Source organism: Choristoneura fumiferana, chromosome Z, assembly GCF_025370935.1.
Source record: "Choristoneura fumiferana chromosome Z, NRCan_CFum_1, whole genome shotgun sequence".
Lineage (NCBI taxonomy): Eukaryota > Metazoa > Arthropoda > Insecta > Lepidoptera > Tortricidae > Choristoneura > Choristoneura fumiferana.
The window spans coordinates 24,476,053-24,496,164 of NC_133472.1; the positions used below are offsets into that span (position 1 = coordinate 24,476,053).

Below are 20,112 nucleotides of genomic sequence, written 5' to 3' on the forward strand. Positions count from 1 at the left end.
GTCTTACGCTTAAGTGTAGAAAAATATAAACATCAATAGGAAAACACTTTATTAATAAAATATATCTCAATTAAGTAAAACTGAAACAAAAGTAAATTTATATTATAACTTAACTAACCGACAAATCTTTTAAGCGACATGGCGTACCCAGGTTTTTTCACCAAGTAGGTTCCACCGAACCTGACAAATTACTAAATATAAACGTGAGCATCAGAATGACTGACCAAAATGGCAGATCAATGTTAGAGTACCATCGGCATTTACTACCTATTTGCTTCTATTTACTACCTATGGCAGTAATGGGCAAACTTTGTTCATGGGGGGCCAGAAAGTTAGATATTTTATAGGAGGACCAGGATTACACCGTTCTATTTTATACTTTTTTATATACTTGCCAAATAATGAAATTATATTATGATCGCGGGTCATATAGGTAGGTACTATTCACTTCGAAGGAACGTCGACGGGCCGGAGTTGGCCCGCGGGCCGTACATTGCCCATCACTGACCTATGGTGACGTATTTACTACCTAAGTTAAAAGATATAATATATACAATAATAAAGTGGGCAGTCATTCTGACGTCAGGATGACTGCCCACATTTATTGTGTCGGGGTCGGACCCCTAATTTGCAACTTTCTATGTCCTATTATTTACTACCTATTTGCTACCTACACATATACTTTTTCTAGATTTTTGAGGCCAAAAATAAAGATTTTATAAGCAAATGACTGACCAAAATGGCAGATCAATGTTAGAGTACCACCAGCATTCACTACCTATGGTGACATATTTGCTACCTAAGTTAAAAAAATATCTATATATTTAATAAAGCGGGCAATCATTCTGCTGTCAGGATGACTGCCCACATTTATTAATACTTACCCCCTAAGTGGCAACTTTCTATGTGCTATGATTTACTACCTATTGGCTACCTACACATATATTTTTTCAAGATTTTTGAGGCCAAAAATAAATATTTTATAAGCAAATTACTAACCAAAATGGCAGATCAATGTTAGAGTATCATCAGCATTAACTACCTATTAGCTAAGGATTTTTTAAAGTTCATTATGGACAAATAAAAATAATAATAAACAATTTTGGCTTATAAAAAAAATATTTTTGGCCTCAAAAACCTTAAAGTTCATTTATATTTCATTCTATGTATATTTCAAGCAACTAACTGTTGCCGTTATTAATATCTGGCAAAAAAAAAAACACGTTTGTTGTGTGGGAGCCCCCTTAAACATTTATTTTGTTCTGTTTTTAGTATTTGCTGTTATAGCGGCAATAGAAATACATCATCTGTGAAAGTTTCAACTGTCTAGCTATCACTATTCATGAGATACTGCCTGGTGACAGACAGACAGACGGACAGTCGAGACTTAGTAATAGGGTCCCGTTTTTCTTACCCTTTGGGCACAGAACTCTAAAAAGGTCTCTAATCAAGGGCACTTCACACACATTTTCAGCTCAATTTCCCAAAAACTACACCCGACACGCACGAAGCCGGGGCGCGTCAACGTAGAGTAAATGCATTTTTTGGTTAGAATGATATTTTTAATTTCGTAATATCTTTTGAATGTCTTTGGAATGTCCGATTTGAATAATTCAAAAAGTAATCAACAGGTATTGAAACCGTCTTCAATATAAAATTATTTATTTGGATAAGGAGGAATACAAAGGTATGGATAACATGGTCTGATTTTAGTCGTCATTTCTGACAACTTTTAAAATGTAAAAAAGTAGTTATATTGACATAACTACTATAGTTGGATATATGGTATAGAGAAGTTTTTTGTAGATCTTGATGTATTCTTTAATATCGTAAAACATTTTTTTGTTCTATAATCAATAGTTTCTACAGCGCATGCGATGAAAGATGTTTTATGGCGACTTTTTTTACACTGAGTTACATTATTGTAGTTTTAGTACGGAACCCTAATTTTTTCTGTTAATAAATACACATATAGCCTATGGCACTATGGAATTGGTCCAGTAGTTTTTGAGTTAATTCGTAACAAACATCCAAAAATCCAAAGCTTTTATATATATCGTCACCATAGGTAGTAAACAGTAGCAAATAGGTAGTAAATGCTGATGGTACTCTAACAAATGATCTGCCATTTTGGTCAGTCATTCTGATGCTCACAATATAAACACCAAATCACTAATTCCGACATGTCGGAATGCTTGCTGCATTAATCTCTTCAACGCATGTCAAATACAAATGCCTCCACGCCCAGCTTTTGCTAAAAAACGGGCAAAGATGGAACCGAATACTGTGCAAGTGTAAATGTTGGCTTGCACTGGCAATTGTATCTGTCATCGGCAAACACACAAGATTAACGCTTTAACACTAGCTAATAACCAAAATTCACCTACACGAGAAGGTCGCCTAAGTTTTTATTTCGTATTCCAACGAAATTTCGGTTTTTTTTTTGTAAGAACGAATATCAATGCTAATCAATTATATGACGTTAGCAGTGTTTATTGCACCTAAGAAGGTGATTGTTATGTTATGTATTGATGACTCTCAGTTTTACAGGTGTGGACGTATCGTTTTATGACCGTAAAGTATTCCTAAGACGACCCCTCGCGAATGCGACCCATGAGTCGTGGAAAAAAATATTTCCAAAATCATGGCTCCTTATAAATAGACTAGACACAATTTGGGTAAACATTAATAAAATGGCGAACATCATCAAAAATAAATTCATATCTTACAACGAAGTAAACTTAAAAATAAAATAAACTTAATAATATTTAATAAAAAGAGATAATCCTTGATAATAGTAGTGAGTGGTTGATGGTACCAAAAACTGATTTAATTCACAACTGGACATTTCATACCGAATTAGCACGTTTAGTTGGTCGTAATTGGCGTCGTAGACGTAGTACTACCTATTTAGGAACAGTCGCCATGAGATATTTCGGAGTAGCCAAGGTGGTCAAAAATATCGGCACATGCACTCTACTATTAAGGTATTAAGAGTTCACGATTAGATATTTTTGATCACCGTGGACACTCCGAAATATCTGATGGCGACTGTACATCGGATAGACAAAATGGTCAGTTGGATGTGTCTTCGTATGTACAGTTGAAGAATATGAATCGCCTACTACCACCTTTGTACCACTAATTTTATGTTGAAATCATACATCTGCCAAAGACAACATGAAAAGGTTCCACCCTGGTAGGTACAGTCGAGTGCAAAGATGTCGACACGGCCAAGTTACAAAAAATTGTATACACGACCTTAATGTTAAGTGCATAGAGTCGTGTATACATATTTTTGTAACTTTTGCCTTGTCGATATCTTTGTACTTGAGTGTACATGAATCGGTTTCATTGACTGTAGTTACTCATAACTCATTACTGATTAACACTTGCTTATGTCTAATTACAATTGCTCCCATCAATTTGCTGTGCAACGCTGAGTAAATATTCTTTAAATTACATTATAATATATATGTAGAGCACGAACAATTTTATTATGTAATTACAGTCAAGGTCCAAAATGTGGACACTTGCATTTTGCTCCAATGCAATTGAAAATTGTGTAAGAACGGTATTACTTACTACAAAAACCGACCAAGTACGAGTCAGACCTACACACCGAGAGTTCCGTATAAATCTCTAAAAATCAAACAGACTTATAGGTCAAGGTACCATCAGCCAAATATGTGGTCTACCACCCTAAAGTTGAAAAACGTTTGAATGTCATAAAACAATAATGCCAATAGACGTGTCTGTCAACTTGAAAGTTCGACATAAGCGACATATTCATTTGATAGGAACTTGTTTCAAAATTGATAGACCACTTATTTGGCTGATGGTACCTACCTGTTTCCATTCATAAAGTACAGTTTTAAAGAATACGGCTTTTGCATGATAATGATAAACATTTGTATGTTAACCTCAAACTCAGAGTACCTAACACCTCAAAGAGGGAAATATACATAACAACAAATTAATAATAAAACAAAAAAAAACATTTCTAGTACGAGGCCCCACCTTGATTTTTAATTCTATTTTATTTTATTATTTGTGTGGCGGCAATTAAAATGAAAATAAATTTTAGCTGTATCAATTATGGTTCTTAAGATACAGCCCTGTGATACTCAGACAGACGGACGGGCAGCAAAGTGATAGTAGTAGCGATCAGTTTGTACCTTCGGGTACGGAACCCTTAACTGACACAATTATTAAAATGTTTGTTTTCAACCGATGTAAATTTAAGATGTGAACGGAAACTCACAAATTGAAATATTTAGCTAGGTTATACGGACAATAATGCACACACAGTGAGCAATTATTTCAATTGTAAGAACGAACTATTTTTACAAGCTTTTCTTTAACATTTAATATTCATATGCAAGTTGTTTTCAAATACATATATTTATTGATTCAGACGTTACTTTGTGGAGTTATTGTTTTAATTCATCGTCTTCAAATATTGCAAGCCCAATTTGTAGTGATCGGATCAAATTGACATTACCAATGATGGATGAAAATGCAAGTACAGCCAATAAAGTATAGTTAGCAAAAAGCTATCATTAAATATATTTTTTTACCAATATCTTATTTTAAATTGTGTCCACTTTCAGCTGCATTGATCAGTCTTTTATAGGTAGAGTCATTCACGATTTCCTTACAATGTCATTAATGTCTAGTTTTGACAAAATCACGCGTCTTCGTGGATGGCACTACGTATATATTTAAGAGGAGCCAGTTGTATGTTTATGTATGTTTCATTAGCAATTGATGAATTGGTAAATATAATACTACAAAGATTTTTAATATATATATTGAGCAGCCGCAGTTCGATTTGATTACTTAAAGTTATATATACGCCTACCACTTCTGGATATGTTTTTAATTAGGCCTGATTTTCCAAACCCAAAACAATTATTATATTTTACACAAAACAACACGAGCCCGCTTACAAGTAATTACAACATTGAACTTTGAAGTTAAATAGTAATTTATTAAAGATTAAACCCTGAAATCCGGGAATTTTATGCTTCATTCAACCATTTTTCGGAATTACGAATACATTTTTTTGTAACAATTAATATACATTTTCCTACAGATCTAAAAACGAATGCCGAAATTGTACTATTGCATGTTTTCCATGTGCATTTTCTGTGGTTCTTTACAGTCGATGAAAATGAAAAACCTATCTTTGCGTTTTTTTTTAAATAACATACTTCATACCAACTTCTTCGACGGCCAATATTTGTTATTTTATTATAAAACGACAATAATGAGAAGTTGTCCACAGTTATACGCAATGGAGTTTTTTCCACTTACACAAGTACACACACTTGAGTTTGTACACAAGCTACCAACTATTTTGATGTTTCAGGACCTGTCCTATGTTTCACCACTCTGTTAAGTTTGTGATATTTTATATGACAGACCTGTGGTGCCTTCTCGTGTATGTATTTGTATTAGCGGAGATCACGGTAGCGGCCAAGGTAAGCCTGTGATGTTGATGGGTCCGCCGAGGCCGACGTCGGCTTCGAGGAGGCTCATGATGACGGCCATGGCGGCTTCGCTGTTGCCGTCGAGGCCGAGCGCGGGCAGCGGCGGCGTGCCCGGCGGCGGCGACTCACCCGCCATCGGCTCCAGCCCGCCCACAGGGCTGGCGCCGCCCGCCGTGCTCAGCGACACGTTGTTGCGCACCTGCCCGAACCCCATGTCCACTCCCAGGATATTGTCCATCAGAGACGCCTGCGGACACGGACAGACCAACACGGTTAACAATGACTAACTACATGATGCGGTACAGTTTCAAAACGAAAGTTGCACGCGTAAATAAATAGTTTCTTTACAAAAACACTATCGCGTAGACAATTGTTAGCGGAATGCCAAACATGTCGTCGATTGTAAGGTAATGTATGAATTTTGCTGTCATCGTTACTTAATTTTACGTGGGCTAAAATTCAAAAGTAATTTTTCCAGAAATAATACCAAGATAGATCGATTCCCCACATCAAATTTTATCGAAATCGTTAGAGGCGTTTCCCAAGATCCCCAAAATAAATAATGTAAAATAATTGCCCGTTTACAGGTATTAGACATATCAAATCGTCATCTACTTCTTAATTTCAAAAATAAACGAAGTATAAGAAGTTTTCCTAGTAGCACAAACCGATTGTCCAAAAACAGCTTCCTGCAACAAGTCGACGGGCAGGTCCGGCGAGAAATCCGGCGAGGACCGGCGCAGCGCCTCGTCCGCGATGGCGCTGCCGATGTTGTGCGACTCCACCTGCGAGTCGATCAGCCGCTGCATCTCCAGGTCCGGCTCTGAAACTCCACTCTCAAGGTCACGAGCCGAAGCCTCCCGCGCCGCCGATTCTACGCAATACAAGCAGATAGGTACATGCGATTCGGTCTTCTTACACTTAAATCTTAAGCTTTAGGGCACACTTTGTCGGAGTGCACGGGACCAATTTCGGCACTATTACGCCTGTAATGCTGTTTCAATTACTAGTGACATATTTGCCGAAATTATCTATATCATGTTTTAATGTACATCCGAACTTCGGTAGGGCGTAAACCGAGTTCGCGACTGATAACGCCAAAATGTGACGTGATTTCGGCAAATGTGTTGCTAGTAATTGAAATAGCATTGCGGGCGTAATCACCACGAACATTTATCGCGTTATTTCCGCGCTTATTGTGTGTCATACCATTCATATCAGCCGAATACAACGAAACGTTTAATCAGCCGCGGAACTTCGGTCACGTACGAGTACATATCTTCGGCGTAGTGGCTCAAAAGTGTTTGCCCTATTGAGACGGAGGCACACACACCACGCGAAGCTTATATCGTCCTTCTCTATCGTCTCTCTAAGGCTGCGCTTTCACCAGAGCACATCTGTGCATCAGGATGTGTTGCGAGGAATGTGTTTCTCATGAACCAACAGAATCGCTTCATTTACTTAACTCGCTTAGCACAGCTCTAGGGGAAACAGTTGAGCGGAGCGATGATAGATAAATGATGCGTTTCCATTGTTTCATGGAAAAGACGGGTTACGCTCTTTCCCGGCCCGGATAACACCGACATGGAAATACCGGCCCTGTTTTTTGTGTACGTACACGCCCATACAAATTGACAGGAGCTTCTATGGGCACACGAAAAACAGGGTCGGTATTTCCATGTCGGTGTTATCCGGGCCGGGAAAGTGTGTCACCCGAAAATACATTCCTCGCAACGCAGCCTAACCGTCGTAACTCGCAACTAGTTAGCATGCGATGCCTCGTCAGTTACAACAGTTAAAAGCGCAGGGGACGACATAAGCGGTCGGGCTGTTTCCACGATCTACCTCATTATTGACTGGGCTGGAATAGAATAGAAAAAAGACAAACCATTGCGACGACGCCGACTTGTAACTGATTGATAAGGTACCTCGCGCACTAGACTACCACGGCCACGACCATAAAGCAGCGTTTCCACCTGAAATGTGCGAGGATGTGTTGCGAGAAATATGTTTTTCATTTACCAATAGGAACGCTTCATTAACCTCGCCTCGCTCCACAAAGCTGCTTCCACCAGAGATGTGCTGTGCGAAGATGTGTAAATTAAGCATTTCTATTGGTTAATGGAAAACATATCCCTCGCAACACATCCTCGAAAATTATTGGTGGAAACGCTGCTTTAGCCGCAACGACCTGATTAACTAGGTAACGGCCAACGGTCGCTTGTTTAGTTGATCTGGTAGTGGCCCTCTAGTGCTCGGGGTGCCTAAGACTGAGGCATGAAGTTACCGGGATTTTTTTTTACAACCTTCAAGATTTTGTACTTACTAGTTTTGCTTAGCCAGATCTCCTTAGAAAATCCTTTCTTAATGCATATTTATGATACTCAAACTGTAAGGCAAACGCCAAGTTTCAAGTCTCTAGTTCAAGTTCGAGTGGATTAGATTGTGTGTTGTATGTCAATCAGTCAAGGTTCTATTTTAATCAAATTTTCGAAAATACGCCACTACGAGGCACGGAATATTCCCCCATAATTAGTTAACTCTTATGACCTCAACACTATCAGGCTGCGGCAGCCTAAATAGAGCAGCGAGTGGACGATAACTTGTGACACTTTAGTAAATAGTCAATATTTCTCGGTATCAAAAGTCAACGCATATTTCGGCTTACCTCGCTCAGGCCATGCACACCGTATGGGCTCGACATCCTAATTATATTCAAGCCATTATCGATGAAGTTTGTACCTGAACTAAAACAGAAGCCAGAGCTTTCGGTGAGGGATTGCCAGAGAGTGGACCTACTGTGTTTGTAGCTGTCGAAGGCTTCGTTTTTGTCATCGGGGGCCAGCGAGTCGTCAGAGTCGCTCAGGATCGTGTTGTTGGCGACCAGGCACTCCACCTCCTTCGTCCACGGGTTCCTGCTCCAGAATTCACCATTTATCAAGTTTACGTTGAAAGTCGCCACAAGATCAGCCGGAAAACGTCTACTGTAGAACATTAACAGTGACTGTGAAGGTATTATACTATGCATGAAAAAAAATTGTATTTAATGTAAAAAAAAATTTTTAATATGTTACGAAAAAGTCAATTATCATGTAGGCAGTTCATATCAATGAACTGAGCCGTCTGCCGAAGTTACCGGAAATAAAAAAACACGGTGTAATGTAAATTGAACAAAGTCATCAACGAGCGCTCCATTCGCGGTGGAAACCTCAGCAAAGACAGAAAAGGTTACTTGAAAGACTTGAAGTGCGTCTACAGGCGCGCGCGCGTTCCGTCCTTGTGGCGGAAAGCGTAGGGCGGCGTGTGCAGACGCACTTCAAACCTTGAATTTAAAGCCCCATGGTCAAAGACACCCTGCATAAAGTTGATCGATATACGTTGAACTAAGGCCCTCCGCACATGGAGCTATTCAAAAAACCGGCCAAGAGCGTGTCGGACACGCCCAAAATAGGGTCCCGTAGCCATTACCAAAAAAATAAGTAATATTATTCTAAGGATTTCGTATTTTGTAGAAACGGAATATTCCAAGTTTAGGTATATTTTATACCTTAGGCTGCTATTTACTCTTAAACTACTAATAATTCTCAAGAAAACTTAACCGTTATAGTTTTCCTTGTCTTGTAAGTTTGATATAGGAACTTACTATATACCATCCTGAATTTTTTTAAATTTTCCACCCACCCTGTTTAGATTTTAGAGGGGGGGATGCTCGATTTTAATGAAAATGTGCACTTTAAAGTTGAATATTTTTCAAACAAATCGCTGAATCGAAAAATCGTTTTAGCAACCTCCTTGGTTTTAAAAGACCTATCCAACGATACTCCACAATACAAGGTTGGATGAGAAAAAAATAAACCCCACTTTACGTCTGACCTACGGAGGTACAGTCACCAGCACCAATATCTGACACAACAAGCGTGCATAAATATCTGATAGGACTCTATTTCTAGGGCCGGAAGGACGTGTCAGATATTTTTGCACGCTCCGCTGTGGCAGATATTAATGCTGGTGACTGTACTATAAACATATTTTTTTGACTTTTTTAATGTACCATTTTGTCGGCATAGTTAACATATATATTCGTGCAAAATTACAGCTTTCTAGCATTGATAGTCCCTGAGCAAATCCGCGGACGGACAGACAGACAGACATGGCGAAACTATAAGGGTTCCGTTTTTGCCATTTTGACTACGGAACCCTAAAAATGACGGAACTAATCAGTAATAACAAATAACAAATCAGTTAGAAACTGTACATCGCACACGACGCTTTCAATTGGCAAAGTTTCAGTCACTTCTGTCATAGAGAAATAAAAATATTTCTATTTGATCGTTCATTTTTCACCACAAAAACGCAGAAAACTCGGGTTAGTACGGGCTACTGGTTAGTAGCGCGGCGACCGGCGCGACGCGTCACGCGTGATCAGATCAGTTTCTAACGCGTTACTAACCGGTTGCTGACTAGTTGCGTCGTGTGCGAACCTCAATGAAAATTAACATTGGCGGTGACGCTCAAGCAACTCGTTAGTAATTTGAGTTTGTAACTAGTTATTTTCGACTAGCTCCATGTGCGGAGGGCCTAAGTCATCAAAGGGTCCGCTCCGTTGCGGGTCTCCCCACGTCTGTCGACGAGGTATCGGCTTAAGCCGACCAAAAAAACGCTTTATGTCCACGCAATAAGAGCGAAAAAGACGTTTTACGTGAGCCAAACCGATCGACGTTTTTTTCCCTCTTATTGAGTGGACATAATAAGTTTTTTGATCGGCTTCAGCCGACTTCGCGTCCACAGATGTGGGAAGATCCTAAGTCGTCAATGAGACTGCTTCGTTGCTTCAGTAAAGACAGATGAGGTTACTTGAAAGGCTTGAAGTGCGTCTGGAGGCGCGCGCGCGTTCCGTCCTTGCGGCGGAAGGCGTAAGGCGGCGTGTGCAGCGCTAGCCGGTCCAGCAGCGCCGCCTTGTGCGTGCGCGCCACCGCGCCCAGCTCCGGCGCGGACACGTACTCGTACAGGCTGGTGCCCAGCAGCTCCTGGGGGAGGAAGCCCAACGCCAGCGTCACCCTGCAACACGACGGGGTCTTTCAACAATAGTATCAATAAATACGAATCCACGAATTGCCATTTCCGCTGAGGCATGTATAGTGCTTTTCTCCAATATTAAATGCAAGGAAATAAAGCAAAATCGTTAAAATATTAAATTAGCCGGTGAAATTACTGGCACTTGAGGTATCCCATCTTAGGCCTCTAGGTTGGCAACGCATCTGCAATCCCCCTGGTGTTGCAGGTGTCTGTGGGCGGTGGTGATCTCTTACCATCAGGAGACCCACTTACTCGTTTGGCATCCAGTCGAATAAGAAAAAAAAATTAAATGCTCAAGCACGGTTTTAAAAAGTTGCCTTTATACTTTCCCGCGATACTTGTTTTTTTTAATGTAGGTACACGAAACGACTCGTAATGCCATTTCAGTAGAAATAATAATTTAATAAAATAAAGTTAAATACAATGAAACTTAGTATAACTAAATTACAGTGTAAAGCGCTACTGAGCGCTTTTTAGTTACTTCATCCATTTTCTTTTGTTACCATTTATTCGGTATCATAAATTGTGTTTGAACTCAAAATAAATAAAAAAAACAATGGCACAAACAAATCGGTCGACCCGTTTAAGAGCTACGGTGCAACAGACAGACAGACAGACAGACACACAGACATACAGACACGCATATCGGTTAAACCTATAACACCCCTCTTTTTCCGTTGGGGGTTTAATAATACCCATTATTTCCTATTAGGACGCAGTGACCCGAAGTGGGTCTTGGCCCCCAACATCAGGGTACGATATGCTTTACGATCTTGGGCCAGTTCCTTCCTGCTAGCCTTTAACCCGGAGATCCAAAAGATCTTTCAGGACCTCGTCCACCAGTTCCAAGTACGCTCTCTTCACGGCTCCACGTGTCTTAGGCACTGGACAATAAGGAAATCGAAGACCTAGTGTCTGAGCTTAATCTTATTGCAGAGATCAATTCCCTATTAGAAACCATGTTATACCTATTAGGCAGTTTGAAATAGAAATATTTATTCGCTTTTCGCATAGTAAATACACAAAATAAAAAAAAACATTAAAAATACAATTTAAACACTACGAAATTCGAAACCTAATTCGAATTCGAGTTTGCTTTCAGTTGTACTGATTCCCAATTATACAGAGTCTCATTTCTATATATTATTCCCAATTTTACAATAATAATTGGTCTGACGCTTCGCCATCCGCTAACGCGGCATGCTCGTTTGGCTTCACACCGACGGCCAGCGCGGAGCGGGTCATGCGCGGGCACCGCGGTATGATGTTGTTCATAAACAGCCACGTGAATAGGCCCGCTGCACTCCAACCCGACCAGCTGCCGACTTGCTGCCGTCCCGTGTGTTTTGCGCGTAAAACTGATGCGGTGCAGCAGTACCTCTGGTCAACGAACACGTATTTCCCGTCGGGCGCGTGTCGCGAGACGAACTGCAAGCGGCGTGTGCGCGGCGACTGCGGGCCGGGCGGCGGCGCGGGCGCCAGGTCGGGCAGCGCGCGCCCCAGCGCCACGAGGCACGACATGCTGCCGTCGCCCTCCTCGCCACCCTCACTCAGCTCGTTCGCCTCCGCCGACGCCCACAGCTTCAGGTAACCTTCACCCATACATGTTCAGACTGAATAATGTGGTAGTGACCTAACACACACCTACAGACGCAATAATAATAATCATTTAATCACGGAGACCATACTTAGTGTTAGTGTAAAATGCCTTAAAAATAACAATTAGTAAAATATAAACAAAATCAAAATTGAGAATAAAAAACCCGCCAAGACCGTGTTGGACACACCCAAGATAGGGTTTCGTATCAAGTAAATTTTCTAAGAATTTCGTGTTGTGGTTTGGGTATATTTTAAACCTTAGGCTGCTATTCATTAATCTTAATTTTAGCCGTTATAATTTTTCTTGTAAATTTTATAAACTTACTACCATCCTGAATTTTTCCAAATTTTTCCACCCAACAGTTTAGATTTTAGGGAGGAAGGGGCGCTCGATTTCAATGAAAATTTACACTTAAAAGTTCAATATTTCGCAAACAGATCATTGAATCGAAAAATCCATCCTAAAAACCCCCCAATGGTTTTAAAAGACGTATCCAACGATACCCCACACTATCTAGGGTTAGCCGAGAAAAAAAAATCACCCCCAACTTTTTTTTTTATTATACCACTTTGTCGGCGTGACTGATATGTATATTCATGCCAAATTACAGCGTTAAAAGTACTAACGGTCTCAGAGCTTAGCCGCGGACAGACAGACAGACGGACAGACATGGCGAAACTATAAGGGTTCCTAGTGGACTAAAACCATAAAATGTCATAAACATACAAATTACAAGCAGTCGAAGCGACCCCTGAAAAGTCTCAGGATGAAGATGCAATAGCGTAGATACTCGATACCATCAATCGATTTGTTCGTGATTCGTCGTATTTCTATTTCGTCGGATTCTTGTATCGTTGGAATTATGTACGAGTATGTATTAATGAAATCGATCATAAGTGAACTAATATACTCAATGATTTTATTGAAAAATAAAAACATTTTTAGAATTTTTAAATAGGCTCTATTGGTATATGTATATCATCTTTTAAAAATCTTCTCTTTCATTTAAATTGTTAATATTTAGACTCCCAGATAATAAGACTGCTTAATGTGAAGCTCGTATAGAATTTTGCTTGGCCGTCTCGGAACCTTATACTTAGGTAGACCAAGTTCGTGTCGTACCGTTCCTCTCACTGTCCCATTAAATACTATTAGCGTGAGCGGGATGCCACGATACGAAGATGGAATATTGAACTTCGTATTACAAGGCCAGGACCAACATCATGGTCGAATTTAAAAACCTTTTCCATCCAAGATTTCGAAGGATAAAGATTTCGAGTACCTGAAAAACATTTTAGTTTTAGATGTGACATACCAGTACACTGCACTACGCAATACTTCTTCCCGTTGTTCTTCTTCCGCATCTTGGCGGGGTCCTCCTGCTTGACGGACGCGGGCGCTTGGTCGGCGTTGCGACTCTTAATACGGCAGAAGAAGGAGCGCCGCGCGCCCGGGCACAGCCGCGATACTCCCGCCACCAGGTCCGCTTTCACGGGCAGCATCGCTTCACAAACCAGAATAGCCTAATAGGATACTTTCCACTTAACGCCCACAACGTTCTCGACCACGACCGTTGAAATTGTCGTTCCATCGAATGTAAAAAGGCCGCGGGCGTTGTAGGCGAATGTTATAGGTGGAACGCACATCTTGAGCGCTGCAGCTGCGTGCTCGCAGTATAGCGGTATGACGAAAACGTGCAGCTGTGACGGTTGTGTGTGAGACTATTTCACATGGATTGAAGTAAAATTTAATTCAACATGGATTCCCGTGAATTTATGGTTGCGTTTTTGACAAAATTCATGACAGGTTAAGAGTGGGAAAATTCAAGCTAAGTAGCTAAGTAGTTGACGCATTGCTGATGCTTACTCTTGGCATCGATGAGTCGCTCACGAGGACTAAGGTCGGATGATGACAACTGTTCCTTCACTTTGGCCACATCTTTCGGGTGCAGGATGTCAAACAAACTCTGGCCAAGTAGTTCCGTCTGAAAAATATAATATATCATGGAAATAACCTAACCACAAAAATTTCATTTTTAATACAAGATATTTTGCTGACTGTTCTTTTTGTTGACTGTACTTGCATTGTCACCTAAACTACATTTGTTTTTGGGCCAGAGAGTGACATAGGCTACTATTTATCCCGGAAAACGGCAGAGTTTCCGAGGGCACAGGCAAAAGCTAGTAATTATATAACTTCGCATTAGTACAGTCACCAGCACCAATATCTGACACAACAAGCGTGCATAAATATCTGATAAGACTCTATTTCTAGGGCCGGAAGGACGTGTCAGATATTTTTGCACGCTCCGCTGTGGCAGATATTAATGCTGGTGACTGTACACGCTCAATACGACACAATAAACTGACTTGATCATAGTGAAGCATCCGCTTGACAGAGGCCGAGACGTAGAGCAGCCGGCCGCGGTCGCAGCCCACGACCAGAAGGAAGCAGTTGCGTGCCGCGAGTAGCACCAGCGCGTTGAGCTCGGGCTCCGAGAGGAAGGCGGGCCGCGGCACCGCCGCCAGCGGGCCCGCCGACAGCGCGCCGCGCACAGACCTCAAGTGCTGCACCGCCATACGTAGCACCTGACGGACCAACGACATGTTACTCAATCCTACTAATCTTACTTTATCCTACTAATATTATAAATGCGAAAGTTTGTGTCGACGCATTTGGATGAAATTTGGTATATAGATAGCTGGACATCTGGAATAACACATAGGCTACTTCTTATCCCAATATTCCTACGGGATAGGGATAAGATCTCGAAATAACAACCTTTGGGCTTAGAGGCTTTGGGTAGCTGGACGTCTGAAATAACACATAGGTTGCTTTTTATTCCGGTATTCCCACAGGATAGGGATAAAAATCCGAAATAATAACTGCTGGGCTTAGAGTCTTGATTTGATTTCAATTGTACCAGATCGAATAGTTTACGCGTACGAAGCCGCGGGTAGTCCTACGAATATCAAAATGTGAAAGTTTGTGAGTGAGTGAATGAGTATGTTTATTACTTCTTCACGCTGAAACGGCTGGACGAATTTGGATGAAATTAGGCAAAAAGTTAGTTTATAATCTGGATACTTTTTATCCCGATATTGTCACGAGATAGGGATAATTTTTTTAAATAACAACCGTTGGGCTTTGAGTCATGAAATTAGGTATGTAGGTAGCTGGACATCTGGAATAATGCATAGGCTACTTTTTATCCCGATATACCCACGGGATAGGGATAAAATCTCGAAATAACAACTGCTGTGCTTAGAGTCATGAAATTTAGCATGGGTGTTTTAATTTAACGTCAATGAAAACCACGATATAATTTTAGGGAATTCCCACGAGAATTTAATAAAATCCTGGAATTACAATTCATCTGCTGTATCTAATAATTTACGCGTGCGAAGCCGCGGGTAAACGCTAGTTGTTAACAAATGTAACGGGACACTTTACACATTATATTGACCTAGTCCCAAAGTAAGCATATCTTGTGTTATGGGTACTAGGCAACGGATATAATTTATTTACTTAGTAGACTTAAATAGATAGATCGATAGATATATACTTAACTTAAATACATAGTAAACACCCAAGACTTGAGAACAAACACTCGCATAATGTTTTTCATACAAATATCTGCCCCGACCAGGAATCGAGCCCGGGACCTCAAGCTTCGTAGTCAGGTTCTCTAACCGCTGCGCTATCCGGTCGTCCAAAAATGTTCAGTTAAAACATGTAGCGACACCTAGCGCCATCTAGTAAGCAAATATGGAAAATAATTTATTTAATCAGGGGTTCCTTTGCGGAAGTCCATATTATCAATGAACTAAAACAATTACTTTGCTCTCCCGCGACCTTATGATAGCTACGTCTATGCAAGAAATGTGATGAAGAATCCAACTATCACCACGACCACCACACTACATTGACCGTTTCGAACTCATCTTCAGAGAAACAGACACAATAACAGTGCCGCATACCGCGTGTGTGCACTACTTGTAATTTTTACAGTAGGATGTTTTAACTTCATATGTGATTCATTTCTTATTTATTGTTATCGCCAGTTATATTAACCAGATTCGCTAATCCTTAGATCACTTATTTATCAGCTGCGTTCTCTTTTCAATGGCGGCGCAGAACCTAAATTTGGAGTTGGCAAGATATATTTTGCGAGGCCCCATGATGGCGTACCACACATTCGATTATGGATTTTTAACACATTCGCTACGCGCTACGCTCGTAGCGCGTAGCAGCGTTTTTCCGCTTTGTGACGCTAACTGCCTACGAACAGAGAACGCGCCTAGCGTGTGTTCTTGGCACTGAATGTGTTAAGTGAGCAAAAAATGAGAGACTTTCGTAGCGTGAGGTCCGTACAGACGCAAGATGTCGCCAATGGCTAATGCTACCACTGTCTCCGGTCGAGCTGTTTATTGTAAGATTTTTTTGGTTAACCCCTCGTACAAGGAAACTGAAAAAAGTAGATACTGCATTCTAGTCTCATCTGCTTTAATAAGTACAAATTTTGCCGATTTTAATAAAAATGCAAAATGATAGCCTTTTTGACACGGTTACAATAAGCATACCGGGCTTAAATTCTTTGGGAAGCAACAAAATGAGTAAAGGAGATAGTACAACAAATAAATCTGACAGTATCTAATAAGTGTCTTACAGAAAACGCATCTGGAAATTAAACGATGTGAAGATTAGATAAACTGGTAATACTCGTATCGTAGCTGATACAACGAATCTGATTCAAGCCACGTCTGACCAAAAACGCATTTGGTGGATACCTTGTAAAACCCCTCGCACACAAAACGTGCCCATCAGATTTTTTGATTGAATTGGCTACCTGATTATCAGTCCACAAAAAGATCTATTTTTATTTTATTCATGATCGAGTCGAGCACTCTGAGCCATTCGATGACATTGAATTTCATATTACAAATCATACTACACAATTCGATTGAAAATCTAGTCAAAATAGTATCTTGTCGAAGAGATCTTAAGTTATGTTTGTTCAATTTACTGTTCTATAAAATGTGTTGGTGTCGCTTACATCAACTTAAACATAAATTTTCTCAACTCGCTCCGTTTAATTCAACCATTAGTCTTTACTTGATGAATGACTACGTGTCGATTGATAGGTATCTGAGTACAGCAATTCCTAATATAATATTCCAAACCTAACCGTGAGTTTGTCGAGCTTGCGTGCCATGGCGCCGCACATCGGGATGATAGTGCTAAGTTCCGTGATGTACTTGTTCATCTTGTCCCGCCGCCGCTTCTCAATTTCAGAGTGGTTTTGTCTGTCACAAAAATAACACTTGAACAAAATGGTTCTCCGTCATAACAAATAGGTATGTTGAAATTGTTTCCAAAATTGCAAAACAGGAACTTCTCGGCTCAGTATGAAGCACTTTGTTTTAAAAGTTAGGACTTCCGAAGCCAGGTAAAACTTTGTTTTAAAAATAATGCCTTACTTACCTACGTCTCCATCACGTTTTCAGAACGTCCGTTTTTTTACAAGCTTTTATTTAACTTGGCTTGTTATTATCTTAGTAAGTGAGTATATGTCATCATCATGGATGCTGAATATGACCCATTTCCAGTGGTCAAATTGACTTGAGATTTGGCATAGGTACCTACTTATGTATGTACGTACATCTGGTCACAAAACAATAATTTGGTAGTGACATCCTGGCGGTCCAGCCAACTTTACATGATTATTAAATTTTAACGGAAATGCGTTTATATGATAGATACAACTTGATGCTGCCGCCAAAGTGGTCTTCTCATGAGGGAGCTCCTCAGTGGTTGATAGCACAGATACAAAACTTTGGATGATTGTTCAGAGATTGTTGTTTATATGATAGACATCACCTGATGCTGCAGCCAGGGTCGTCTCCTCTTGAGGGAATTCCCTCATTGGTTGATAGCACAGATAAGAAACCTTACATGCACCTACGTTCAGTTTTGATGATACACATGAGCGACTAAAATATAGAACTAAATAGATGCGTAAGTGCGTAGGACGTCTACCAACGAGATGGCCTGGTTAAAGCCGCGGGTTCACGGTGGATGCAAGCCGCTTCCAGCCGAAGCCACTGAAAGTCTATGGGGGAGGCCTATGTCCAACAGTGGACGTCCTACGGCTGAGATGATGATGATCATGATGATGAAAAAGATGAAAAAAAAAAACATACAATATTTTTATGCTAAAAAAAACATAAGGTACACCAAACCACTCAACTTATGGCGTGAGATTTACGAAAAGAAGTACCTATAATAAATAGTAAGTATGTACATAAGTAAATCTAGCGACTAGTTTTAATTATACAGTATATAGAGTGTGGAATGTAAATAGTTGATTAGTTTGGTGTACCTAATGATTGTTTTAGAGCATAAGTAAAAGCTTCTTTACAGAATATGTTTACTTTTATTTTATTCTGATGTACCCGTTGATATTAAACATACCTATTAGAATTTGGATACTATTCGAATCATTTTTTATGGTTTAATTATCCTAGTGAACAGATTTATCATGGCGTAATGAATCGAAAATCATAGAAAGTACTTATATTTTAATAGAAGACACTCACTTCTTATCTGGTGCAGTACGAGTAGATTTGGCATCGTCACCACCGTCGTCGTCGTAAGCGCTGCCTGCTCCGCTGTAATAACCAATGATTAAGCGGTTTACAGGCGGAAAGACCCTATCTGCAGAATTGGACTAAAGGAACAAATTCACACAGCCAAATCTCTTGTATGTAATGTATGTAGCATATTATCTCGAAATGAACGAATCTTCTAAACGCCTGTTGAAACCGGAAACAAGCTAGTTAAAGGCATCATCACTGGCGCTTTCTCTACACACCGCATGACCGGCCGGCTTTGGCCTCCAGTCCAGTCCAAGCCTCCGCGGCCCACGTTTCACCGAGTGTGATTCGCCCGCATTAAAAATGACAATTGCAGTAAACAGAGATTTATTTTAATTTATAAATAACACGTCCTATTAAAATGGAACATTGAGAACGAGGACGGTTATTTTAATGACCTTTTTTTCGGTTTAAATGATAACCGAAAAATAATAAGTCTCCCTTTCACTTCTCATGCTCTAAAAGTAGTACTTACCTACAGTCTGTTCGATATAGGAATGGACAGAAGGAAAATAGGCTCTTTATAGTGCACGTTTTAGGAAGTAATTTAATAAATTGCATTTTATTAGAATACAGTCTAAACTAAATTCTAATTAAAATATCAATCAATCAGTCAATTTAGTTTCAATTATTCATTAACTAACTGTTGCCCGCGGCTCCGTTCACGTAGAATTCGTTTATTGCTATCCCGCGGGAACTATGCAATTTTCCGGGATAAAAACTATTCTATGTCCTTTCCCGGGATTTGTACTATCTGTATACCGAATTTCACCTAAATCGGTTAGTAGGTAACAAACAAACAAACAGACTTACAAACTTTCGCAATTATAATTAATATTAGTGATATTAACTTTCCTATTTTTCATATCATAATTTAAGAACAATAAAAAACTTTTTCACACCTTTCCTTCAAAAAAGTAACTTCTGCTCCCTGTCGAGAGGGAGCAAAGTGTAACTAATTCTGTTCAAGGCTTTTTTAAGTGTTTTATTGCAAATATCAATTTTTGAAGTTGATAATTGTAAAGCCACGCTATTTTTTATGCTGGTTGTTCTTTAATGATATTTAGATATATATTTTTCAAGTTTCTTGATGCTCGGTGTGAAAAGTTGTATGAGCCACTCGGGAGCAAAATTATTTTCATCTTGGGCGTTAACACTTGAATCCCTCATTACGCTCAGGATTATACTTTAGAATCCCTCGCTACGCTCAGGATTCTAAGAATCCTTCGCTACATTCTGCCCTCGCCGTAAATACACCATTTTGCTCCCTTGTGACACAAATAAC

At 40.0% G+C, this 20,112-nt stretch overlaps 1 protein-coding gene across 6 annotated transcripts in view; it reads right to left on the reverse strand.

Moving 5' to 3' along the window:
- Positions 1–32: 32 nt before the first annotated feature.
- Positions 33–20,112, reverse strand: part of cyc (basic helix-loop-helix ARNT-like protein cyc) — an 82,828-nt gene continuing 62,748 nt past the window's right edge. For 4 of the 6 annotated variants that reach the window (XM_074093616.1, XM_074093625.1, XM_074093609.1 and 1 more), the window contains exons 4-13: positions 18,771–18,842; positions 17,360–17,477; positions 14,541–14,759; positions 14,038–14,155; positions 13,487–13,675; positions 11,950–12,163; positions 10,350–10,553; positions 8,295–8,410; positions 6,164–6,369; positions 33–5,742 (exon numbers count right to left, since the gene is read on the reverse strand). In XM_074093616.1, coding sequence (XP_073949717.1) covers positions 5,470–5,742; positions 6,164–6,369; positions 8,295–8,410; positions 10,350–10,553; positions 11,950–12,163; positions 13,487–13,675; positions 14,038–14,155; positions 14,541–14,759; positions 17,360–17,477; positions 18,771–18,842 — 1,729 coding nt within the window. In that variant the 3' untranslated portion in view covers positions 33–5,469. The remainder of the gene's footprint in view (positions 5,743–6,163; positions 6,370–8,294; positions 8,411–10,349; positions 10,554–11,949; positions 12,164–13,486; positions 13,676–14,037; positions 14,156–14,540; positions 14,760–17,359; positions 17,478–18,770; positions 18,843–20,112) is intronic. The other 2 variants (XM_074093603.1, XM_074093596.1) reach the window with 2 other exon arrangements.